The sequence below is a fragment of the Helianthus annuus genome, chromosome 5 (assembly GCF_002127325.2).
Source record: "Helianthus annuus cultivar XRQ/B chromosome 5, HanXRQr2.0-SUNRISE, whole genome shotgun sequence".
NCBI classification, from domain to species: domain Eukaryota; kingdom Viridiplantae; phylum Streptophyta; class Magnoliopsida; order Asterales; family Asteraceae; genus Helianthus; species Helianthus annuus.
Window position 1 is genome coordinate 118711229 of NC_035437.2, and position 12427 is coordinate 118723655.

General features: G+C 36.9%; 1 protein-coding gene across 1 annotated transcript; it reads right to left on the reverse strand.

The window, feature by feature from the left end:
• Window positions 1-5438: 5438 nt before the first annotated feature.
• On the reverse strand, window positions 5439-12098 carry LOC110943529 (golgin subfamily A member 6-like protein 6). The gene is made up of 4 exons (XM_022185272.1): window positions 11694-12098; window positions 10051-10655; window positions 9882-9969; window positions 5439-5522 (listed from the first exon to the last, which is right to left on the reverse strand). The coding sequence occupies exons 1-4, from the start codon at window positions 12096-12098 to the stop codon at window positions 5439-5441; spliced, it is 1182 nt and encodes a 393-aa protein (XP_022040964.1).
• Window positions 12099-12427: the final 329 nt, after the last annotated feature.

Here is a 12427-nt window from a genome sequence, read left to right on the forward strand (position 1 = left end):
ACCAATTCGATTAATAATTAAAATCAATTTACTAAAACTTGCATCCTCATCTTTTGACTCGAAAGACGATTAAGGTGAGCTAGGTTATTAGCTAATCATTGGTGGGTAGATTGGGTGTCGGGCTCGTTTATTACATCGTGGTTAAGGTTTCCTAGGATATCAATCTTCAAGGTTTGGTTTGCTTTGCGTTTTGAGAGTTTTGGGGGTAGAGTTACTTTCATTGCTTGATTCTCGTAGGATTTGGTATCGATAGGTCGAGCCGGTTCGTTCTAGCACTTCACATTTCGTCTTTATCTTTCGTTTGATACATCTCTAGTGGGGGGTTAATCGAGGGAGTAGGATATTTAACCATTGCCATAGTCAAGATAGCGTTGCATGATTCTAGGGATTCGACACCTAGGTAGTCTTTTCTCATCATATTTTATTTACACCTAACTCCCGAGTTTGTGTTTGTTTTACGTTGCTTGTCTTGTTTGCCACATTTTCTTATTTAATTAGATTTTTAGTTTAATAAGTTAAAACCTCAAATCCAAATCACAAATTAAAATCAATTAAGTAATTAGTTGAGTCAGAGTCTAGTTAGCGTCGCTAGTTTCTTGTGGGTTCGATACTCGGACTTCATTAGGCTTTACTACGTACGATAGGTACACTTGCCTGTCAGTGGTCTAGCATTTAGAGAGTCTTAGTTTATAAATTTAAAACCAGGGTGTCTAGATTAGGTTAGCTTTTATTAGACCACATTCAGCACATCATTAACCATCTCTTGACTACCTACAAATTTTGATTTTAATGCTTTCCAAATCGAATAAGCACTTCCATTATGTTGCAGTAAAACCAAGATATCTTCTTTCACAGCTTGTTGTAGTAGACTTAACATCATTTTTTCATTTTTGTATTTCTTTTTATCATCAGCACTCATATCTTTAATTGCAATTTCCTCTTCATCGTCATTTGTCGGTCTAACATATTTCGTCTCAACGCATTCCCAAGCATCTAAATAATTTGCTTGAACCCTGTTTTCAAAATGTCCTTCCCAACCTTTATACTCCTCAATGTTCATGAGCTTATGCAGTTTTTGCATAGTCCCTGTTTCATTTTCCAACATTGTCTGCTGAGTAACAGTAATCGGGGTAGCAAAGGCGTTATAAAATTCCTCTTCCATGTTTCGGTTTTTCAAAGTTCACAGAACAGTTCTGTTCAAACGAGATTAACTTTCACACGGAATTCTCTTCAAACGGAATTACACAATTTAAACGAGATTACTTCCTCTCAAACGAAATACCCTAATTTCGTTTGAAGTTGCACTTCTTTCAAACGGAATTATAATTCCGTGCGAGATTATCAAACACGATCAGAAATTTCAAGCGGAATTACTAATTCCGCGCGAACCACTCAAACGGAATTACACCTCTGAAACGGAATCACTAATTTCGTTTGAAACTGCTCAAACGGAATCACAATCTGGAACGGAATTAGCTAATTCCGTATGAATTTTCAAACGGAATTAACTTTTTCAAGCGAGATTACCCTTAGTTTCATGCAGAATTATGCTGATGTCATCATCTCGAACTGAAAATTGTCAAATTTATCAAGTTTTAACCCGATTTTAGATTTGAAACTTTCAAGGGTTTATTAAAACACAATTGCGCACATGATATTTGAAAATCAAAGCATTTTGACCGTGAAAACTTGTTTAATTTGAAAAAGAAGGTGTAGAAATCAGAATTTGCAGCTGAATTGGTATGAACTCTTCCTCCTGAGCTCTGATACTACTTGTAGGATCGTTTATGGACCTAAACGAGTTGTTCAGAAGAGTTTATGCTCAATATGAAATGTGGAAACAGTCGTATTGAGGTCAATTCAACAAGAATATCACTTTAACTGTCGATTTGATTGATTTGACAACGATTTACAGCGAGACGACACTTCGGCAGCAGTTCGGCACTGAAACTGGAAAAACTACAAATGATTTCGCTTGAACAGTATTTATAGGCTCTTAATTCCGTTTGAAAGGGTTTCAAGCGAAATTACATTTATCTCGAACTACGTGCCCTGATCTAACATTCTTAACAGCTCAAAGGCTAGGGAAGAACTCTTGATGAGAATGGAGTTGATAAAAGCAAATGGTGATGGTGGTGGTGTTTACTTCGGCCGAGAGCAAGAGGGCAAGGGAGAGAGAGGTGAAGTGTTGAGTATGTTGGTGATTATGATCCTCTAAGCCTTCTTATAACCAACTAAACCTTTTAACCAAAGGATCTTGTGTCTTGAAAGTACATTACAAATCTTACACCAATCTTTGTGATTCCAAGGAATATCATAAGCAATCTTGTGAGATCTTTGGAGGTGGGGCCATACTTGGGCCGTAAATTATGAGGGGGAGGGGGGTTAATTGTAAGTTTTGATGGTAGGTAGGTAATTGGTGGAAGCTGTAGGATCATTTTTTGACCCAAACGAGTCGATCAGAAGAGTTTTTCACCAATTCAAGAGGCGGAAACTAATGAATTAGCGTTATTCCAGCCGTATTCACTTTAATCTGTTGTTTTTATTGATATAAAAGCCTTTTACATGCACGACAACACTTCGGCAGCACTTCGTTGCAAACCGGAAGATCAGACTACTGATTTCGCTCCAAAGACCCCTATATATAGACTTCTTATTCCGCTTGAACATCACACATTTAGTTCAAGCGGAATCACATCGTAACAACTCAAGCGAAATCAGCTATTACAAGTTCGAGCGGAATCAGCAAGATATGTGATTTCGCTTGAAATGACAAGATGTCATTTCAAGCGGAATCACTCCTAAATACAATTTTCTTGGATTCCGAGCCCTAGACTAGCTAACTCTAAACAAGACTCGATACAAGACGTAGGCGACAGACGGATGCACCAACAAACTCAACCTCGGATGTTGACGGAGTCTTCAGTGTCGAGTCTTCGATTGTTAAACCTTCAGTCTTTATCAGTCTTTGTGTTTCTCTCCGAAGTATTCTCCATTGTAAGCATCCTTACTCAATCTCTATCTTTTCCATTTTAGAATCTCAACCTGGCAATCTGCATCTTTGAAATTTTCTCTTGATGCCTTCAGACTCCCCCTCTCAATATGCTGGGATCGTAGTCTAGAAATCACCATCTGCTCAGATATCGGAATCTGGCTTTGGTCAATTCTTCATACCTACATATTCTCTACCACACACATAAGTTTCTCAAAGATTAAATCTTTAAAATTTAGAAACCAATTGCAAGAAATATTCAAAAATGATTTATTCTTTGAAAACCATTTTACCAAATACAATCACTTTCACACACTTTTTATCCAACCCTGTTCTTCATGTTTAGCACTTGGAATTTTGAACTTCAACTTTTCAACATCAGTTGTCGAAAATCTTTTGGATTTATCAAAATTTTATGCTAAAACACTCCTAAAATCTTTTTGGACTTTTTAATGAACATAAATGCAGTAAAGAAAATATTTATAGACAATATTTTTGTGAGTTCGTGCAAGAGGATCATATCAGTTTTGAGACAAATCACTAACACCGTTAAGCTTTAAACATTTTAAGTTCTAAACAATTCACCTATATTGTCAGTATAATGGTCCACTTAAATTTTCACACAAATTTCAACTGTTTCGAGATATGAAATTAATGTCTTAAGAACTTTAAACTTATCCGCGTGTCCCACCACTTGAGTATACTCCCATATCTAGATCCAAATATTCAGTCTTACAGGTGAGTATACCATAGATGATATCTGTAAAGGGGTTAAATTGCGAGGGCCGTGAGAGCTCAGGTCGATACTTCCGTATACGTAGAGAGATGACGGCTTCGACTTTTGGTGTGTCCCCTTTAGAGGATCTTTTCTTCAACAGCAATGATTATCAATTTTATTGTTTAATCATTTTTGCTGAGGGTTGCGCTATATTTCAAGCATTTGAAGAAAGTATTATACGGGGATTAGGTCAGAATTTCCATTCAGCAGAAGTCCCGGGATAATACCCCAGATATCACTAAGTATAAAGACCTAGTATCTCAGAAAGAGGGACCTTTCAAACAAGATTTCGGGGGTTACCCATATATCCAAGAAATATTCCCCACGAGATAAGCAAGTTTGAATTTAGGTTTATATCTCGTCACAATCTACTAAATGTGTAAAAACCTACTGACATATCCACAGCAAGATTGTTTATCGCATTTAAACATTTCATATCTTTAGCGTGTTATGATAGTCCACTGATGTACTATCACTTCCTCTTTTATGCAACAAAAACTCATTTTTCATTTTATCATGTTTTTGGCTTTTTAAATTTTCTAATGTTTTTGGATTTTTCTGAAAATTTCTTACTCCCCCTAAAATTCAAAAACATTTAATGAAAAAGAAAACAAACTGTACAAGAACATGACAAACTGATGTATCAAGCTTCAGATCATCATCCACTTGGCATAAACGATCAGAACTCCCCCTCTCAATAAACTATTTTCCCAATATGATTTCAAAACACTTAAGTTTGTTTTAATCAAAATGGTTTTTCTGGAAAATAAGTTTGTTTATCAACCACTTGTAGGTTAGGGGATCAAATCATCACATTGTTTGCCAATATTTTGAATGATAGTTAAATCAAGTTCAATTTAATGACCTTGATTAACCACTTGTAAGATCAAAAAAATCAATCACATATAAACATGCTTATCAACCAATTACCACTTGTTGGTTGAATTCTCAAGATGCTGATTCCTACTCCACACTTACCAACCTGGGAGTTCCGGCAATTTTACACTTATCAATTTCAATTTTCAAACACATTTTCAAGAATGATGTCGATTCATGCTCCGCGATTACCAACTTGGGAGCTCCGGCAAGTCAGGTTTCTATTCTTTGAAGAATATATCCACCCAAGCCTGACCAGCCTTGGGTGTAACCTTTTCAATCTCATTTGGGGTTGTATCTTTCCTTTTTGATTGATAAAACTCCTTTACCCCTTTAGCCTTCCCCTCAATCATTTTTCCAAAAATGTTTTTCACTACAGGGTTAATGGCTTTTTCAATATCTAATTCTTTCTTTTTAGGAAAAAATTGATTTGAAATTTCAACTTTCCCAATTTTAGATTTCAAATTTTTAGCATTCAGTGGTGGAAAATTCACATCATCCACTGTCAGGACTGATTTCTCAACACGTGGCTCCTTTGATTTTGTGGAATCAAATTCATCACCAGAACTGTTTCCTGAACCCTTAACAACCCATTTTTGATTTTTCAGATTTTCTTTTCTTTTTACTACATTCTTTGAATATTCACCAATCTCAAAGGTTGAATTTTCAAAGCCTGTAAATTTTTTGGTTGTTTTGTCTGTATTTCCTTCGGACAATTCCTAGCAATATGACCAACTGTTTTACACTGAAAACAGGTTCTCGTCTCTGAAGTCTTCCGAGCACCATTTTTCTTCATGTCCTCTTGCTTCTTGGCAAGGAATTCTTGATTTGTCTACTTTCTGAATGCTTGCTCTTTCTCAGCTTCTGAAGTTTTTCCTGAAACAAACACAGTTTTTGGTTTATAAACTTTTTCATTTTTATAATTTTTCGGTTGATTAAATCCAAGACCTTTCTTTTTGAAATTACCATTATAGTTTGGTTTCTTTTGAAACCTATAACCACAATTGTAACCCATTTTCTTGTTAATTATTTGTTGATCTCTTGAAGTGTATTGTTTAGGTTTTCCAGTAAGATTTAAATCTTTTATTTCAGAAATTTTAAGTTCTGTGATTTTGAAAACCTTTTTTATCATTTCGATTTTAACACTTCTTATTGGAAATATCTCATCAAAATATAATTTGTTAGAATCTTTCAAAGTATATGCTACTTTGACCGGTTCATCATTCAAATTAGATTTTGATAGCAAAAATTCCTTATCATAAACCCGTTTGTCCTTTTTGATTGTTGACTTTGACGTATCGGACCCAGACTTTGACTCGGATTTGGACTCCGGTTTTGACTCCTCAATATCATCTTTATCCAACACCTGATCGACCACACTTTTTATCAACTTGGACTCATGATCAGTATCGGACGATGTGAACGTGATGTCACACCCCGGCCGCGTATAACATGCAACCGCGGCGGAAACGCCGGGGAGTGTCGTGAACAGAATTAAATTGTTTCATAACCATGGCATACAAGTTGTATTTTATTTATAAACAAAGGTGTTACATTGTCTTGGAAAGAGAGTACGGAAATCAAAACATAATTAAGCTAGTTCAAACTTCATTTTTAGGCTCTAAGGCACAGGTCCGCCCTAGAATCATGATCATCGTCCTATGGAATAGCTCCTGAAAACACATGTGAAAGTAGGTACGTCAGCATAAAATGCCTGTGAGATACATAGGTTTTGTGAAAATGGGGTTCATGACTTACGTTAAAGAAATGTTTAATAACAGTCAGTCATGAGCCTTGTAATTTGTTTTGCTTTGTAAATCATTTGAAAAACGATAACATCAAACGATATGTATAGCTAAGTGCAAGGTTAAACGAATAACCAAGTAAAATGAGTTAAATAAGATAAGTTGTTTGTGAAAATAATGTCTTGTGAAGAATATGTTACTTATGTAAAGTGTAATGTGTCTAAACTGAAATGACTTAGATAACGCCACGATATGTAATATTATACAAACATTTATATATAGGAAGTACCAGCGGCGTATCCACCATGTTCGTATCATATTACATACGCCACGTTACTTAAATCATTTACCCAAACCAATCCACCATGTAAATTGTTCATGTGGGAACCAAATGTCAAGTGTTATTGTGTAAACCATGTCAAATGTATATGTTCAAATGTAAACCACCAAATGTGTATGTCAATGTCAACGTGTTTATGTTCGATGTAAATCATGTAATGTGAAATCCCAAAATGTATTATGTATGGTAAGCGAAATGTATCAACTTAAACCATATGCACAAAACAATTTGTTGAAGTAAAACGTGGTTTAAATCAACGTTATGTTCTGCGGGAAAATGCATGCTCTATTGATATTAACATTTATGTGGTATTGTAAACTATGCATACATCCAAGCCTTGAGACTGCGGCGATAAACCCTTAAACAAATTAAAGGTTTATCTAAGTTATGTATATCGAATTCGGTCATTCCTTCCAGTCCTATCAAACCCAGGACTTCAGGAATGGGAGTTGTCAATTCCTATGGTACCACTACCTACTAACGAACGGCGTAGCTAATGTTAATGAATGTATTGTCCCATGTTAAACAAACCAAATGTCATAACAAAATGAAGGCATGTGATGTAAACAATTGTACTAAGTATGCTAAGTAAACATACGAAGCAGAAATGTTCATGTAAATCAATGTGCCCATATGCTGAGTAAACATATGCAGCAGAAATGTTCATGTAAATCAATGCGTCCATATGCTGAGTAAACATATGCAACAGAAATGTTCATGTAAATCAATGTGTCCATATGCTGAGTAAACATATGCAACAGAAATGTAATGTAAATCAATGTGTCCATATGCTGAGTAAACATATGCAACAGAAATGTAATGTAAATCAAATGTACTAAGTACGCACATAATGGGCATACGTAGCATAAAATGTAAAGAAATCATGTACTAAAATGTACTAATGAGCATAGCAGATATACGATGTGAAAACATGGAAAGCATGAAAGTAACAGATAGGCACATGTGTTTCACCCCAAAACAGTTTGGAAAACAGTAAAAGATGGGGTTCTATGTACTCACCTGAGATTGCTTTGAGTTCCTTGTATAATAACCAGATAATGCGAGAGGTCACGGAATATCAACGGCACCTAATAGGTAGCTATGTTAATATACCGGACCAAATCGGAAGATCGGATAGTACGCGGGTTCGTAAACCAAACGAGTATGGAGACTCGTGTAATATGGTTCAACAAAGCCTACATACTAAAATGAAACTTAACCTAAGTGCTTACGGTCCATCACGACCCGTTTAGGTAGCTTAAGCTGCCTTACGCGTCGTTCGCGTAGAACGCGTCTGGAACGCCTAACATCTTGACCACAAGGTATAACCTCGGAAGGTTATAGCTATGGTCACCTAATGTGTTTGGTCAGGTCCTAATGACCGACAAAATGGGTCGGGTTCGAAAGCATAAGCGATGGTTTAGATCGCTTACCTTACGACCCTATATAAGCACTAAACTAAAAGTGACGAGCTAAGCATGTTAGAACATACATAACTAAGTTTAGAAACAGGTTTGACATCAAAACAAATGGCTTTGATGCTCACGAGTAGTTTGGTTACAAAATATGAAAGAATGCACATTTTGGCCGAAACTACGACTCGTCACTGAGCCTAGATAACGGGGTAATCAGTAGGTATGGTCACTACGGACCATGACCATCGTGATCACGCTCACGTTATGAAGTTCCATGAACTTCGCATCGACCATAAGCTGGTCAATGCAGAAAGTCAACTAAACGTTGACTTTCGGACTCGAAAAGCGAATAAAAGAGCGAAAGAAGACTTACGGAGGGTCCCCGAGTGCAAATCAAGACCAAATAGCTCAGGTATGAAACAATGGTTTCAACTTAGAGCTTCAAGATCTGATTTTTGTGATTTTTACAACAAAGGTGGGGGGTATTTATAGGAAAGGTGGAACCGTTAGGATCGTTTTATCGAATATCGTGCCTTGATCTCCTGCGTACATGTGTCCAGTGGATAGGTTCAGTGAACTTGACCCTTGGCTCTTCATTGGGTGAAAAGGCATTGCCCCTTGATCGAACGAAAGGCCAGATTCTGCATTTAATGCGAAATCTTTCTGTCAGACATCCCCACGCGGCCCGCCTCACATTTGGGCAGAACTCACGCGGGCCGCCTGGCCCTCTCTGATCTGCACCACTTGCAGAATTTACGCATTTGGTCCCTGTTGCGTGTTTAAGCTATTTCCAGCCCTTCTAAGACCTGTAAAGCCATCTTTAAGGCCCTAAAATGATGCCTAAACATTGGGGACATGAAACATGCCCAAAAATATGTCGGATGTCAGTTCGTTTGGCCGTACGATCGCGATGTTCGCTTAATTACGACGAAATGCGCATAAGCGTGAAAGACGATCCAAATGACGCGACGAATGGATTTTTCTCATGCCAAACACTAAGGCATAATATAAGGATGCTTACATAAATTTTTGGGTGTCCGGATGTATTCAGAACGTAAGTTATGCGCGAAAGTGCAAACTTGTGCACTTTTTGACACTTTTAGTCCCTGAATGATCCAAAAGTTTGTTTTAGCATACCAAACCCCTCAAAGCCTATTTCTAAGCTATGTAAAGGATATTTATGGTATGTTTAACTTATGGACATGTTCCGGAATGTCCGTTACAGTTCAAATTGGCATACTTTCGCAGTTTGTCAAGTTTAGTCCCTGTAAGCGAATTAACTTGTTTTTGCTATACCAAAGCCTTCAAAACTTATTTCTAAGTTATGTAAAGGTTATTTAAGGTATGTTGAGTATATGTTGATGTTCCGGAGTATTTGTCGCATTAAACTAAGTACGTTTTCGCACCAGTTTGCGTATAATTCTCCAGAAAGCGATGTAGAGTTTGAATTTGAACAAAAGTCAAAACATGAAAAATGTAAAACACAACCAAACAAACATTGGGATCAAATAACATTATTTTATTGATAATTGAACTGTTCATGATGATTACAGGCACAAATGTTACACGTGACATCAATATATTCTGGTAAGTTATCTGACGACACAGACTCCCACTGTAAATTAGTTGCCTTTTTTACTCATTCGAAATTTGGATTTCGAGGAGAATATCCATTTTCGACCAGGGGTGGACATTTATTGTAGACCACACTTGGTTTCTCACCAGAAATTTTCACTTCATCATCTTCTTTTGTCTTGGACTTCTTTTCTTCCAAAGTCTTTTCTTCCTCAAACGTCTTTAATCTTTCCATAATCGGATTAATCCTGTCAACAACAAAAGTAGAACATGAGTAACTTTTCAATAAATTGTTAACTCTTTCAGTTTCGATTCTTTGGGTTGCCAACTTCAATTCAAGCTCAGCACACTTCTCTGTGTAGAAGTTGATGTCATCAAGTTGTCTCATGTAAGCTCCTTTGAGTGTATTCATTGCAACAGCTTGTTCACTGTTCATACCGGTGTATTTGTTCATTTCTCTGTTCAATGTATCATATGATTCTTTTAACCTTTTAATGTTGTGTAGCAACTCATTGTTTTGCTTGATCAAAGAATCACAATTCAAACACTTCTCTGGAACTTTGACTACTTCAGTATCAGCTTTGATTTCAAATTCTAGAACTTCTTTGACTATTCTCACTTGAACTTCTTCTTTTCTTTTCTTCTTCTCAGCTTCAACTTTTCTCCTTTCTTCTTCTTCTTCCTCTTCTTCAATTCTTCTCCATTTCTCCTCTTCAGCTTGCCTAATTTTTCTATATTTTTCTGCCCAACACTCATCAAAAGCATTGGCAACAAAAGCTTTAACATTTGACATCTCTTTGGCCATGAATTCTTGGTCTGGGCAATAATTGTCCCAACTGAAACCTTCAGCCAACTTTTCATCGTCTTGATCTGCCAAGCATACTTTGCTATCAGTTGGAATGTATTTATCCCAACTAAAACCACTCTCTTTTCCCTGATTAACCAGACAAGCTCTCTTTGAATCTTCAATCACATTTCTACCATGTGCAGTTTGTGCCTGATGCGGTGCCTGTTGTTGATATGGCTGTTGTGTGACTTGATGATAAATCGCTTTTTTGTAGTAGTCGTTGTTTCCGAAAGGGTTTTGAGCTCCACTTGCTTCTCGATTTGTGCATTCTCTCTTGAAATGCCCCTTTTCCCTGCAACGAAAACAAGTAAATTTAGATTTATCAAAACCTAAAGTTGAAATATGTGCCTCGCAAAAATCATCTCTGCCTGTAATTTGTTTAAACTTTTCAGCCCGTCTCAACACACTAGCCATGCACCATTTAATATCCATCAATTCCATTTCCTCGGCATCAATTTGATCGTAATCCTCTTTCGTGAGCATTGGATTCCCGATCCTTCCTGCAACTAAGCCTGCATAAGATTCAAGCACTGTCACCAACAAAGACATGTGACTTTTAGCAACTTCCTCAGTATAATTCTGATCATTTTCAAGCTTTAAGGCAATGTTGCATTGAAGAACTTTGCCACTCTTTGTTGTAGAAAACTGTGGATCATATGTTGGAAATGAAGAGAATCTTGTTGTGCTGCTTGATCCCTGAGATGAATTTTCAGAAGAACCTTTTGCATTACAAGCAGTTTCAATCTTTGGAGAGAGATTTGTCTTTTCACTAACACCACTTTTAAAATACAAACCAATGTCCTGTTCTCCATCATAGTTCTTCATTCTGGCAATCTTTCTCTGCTCCATCTCTTGAGCTTCCAGATGTTTGATAAATTCACCCAGTGTTAGCTTTTTATATTCTTTTCTGTTGTTTCTCAACATCATCAGATACGTTCCTCAAATATCATGTGGTAACGCATCTGCTAGTTTCTCAATCAGCTCATCTGTATCCTTTTTGATGCCTAATTTCGTCATATTTCTCACCAAGTTACAATATCTTTCAATAATCTGCTTGGTGTTTTCTGATTTCAAACCACGAAATAAATCAACTTCTTTCTTCATTAGAGACACTTTGTTTCTGACCAAATCTTCATTACCAAGAGACTTTGCTTCTAATTCTTTCCAGATCGAATATGCACTACCGTCATGTTGAAGTAAGATCAAGATGTCTTCTTTAATTGCCTGTTGCAACAAACTAACCATCAGCTTCTCATCTTTGTATTTCTTTTTCTCATCAGGACTTAATTCTCTAATTGGTATCATCTTCCGATCACTGCCAAGAGGTCTGAAATATGGCTCTTCAGTATGATCCCAAGCATCCAAATGATATGCTTCGACCCAGTTACCAAAGCGTTCAGACCAACCGTTATAATCATCAATGTCCATAAGCTTAGACGGTTTTTGAGTTGTTCCGGTTTCATTTTCAAGCAAAGCATTCTGAGTAATTGTGATAGGACTAGCAATGGCATTGTAGAACTCGTTGTCCATGATTCAATCTTCAGAAGTTCACAACTTCCCAAGTTCAAGCGAAATAGCAAGTGTAAACTTTCAAGCGAAATACCAAGAACTCTGTTTTAAGCGGAATACCACTGAATGTTCAAGCGAAATCTCTTTTGAAATCTTTGAAGCGGAATCAACAACTATTTTCCAAGCGGAATCAACAATCAAGTTGATTCAAGCGGAAACAGCCTTGAAGCGGAATCATAGAGGAAGTTCAAGCGGAATCTCCTATGATGATTTGAAGCGGAATAACCAGCTAAAGCGAAATCAAGTCGAATTTCAAGCGGAACCTCTGTTTCGAGCGGGATCAGATAAAA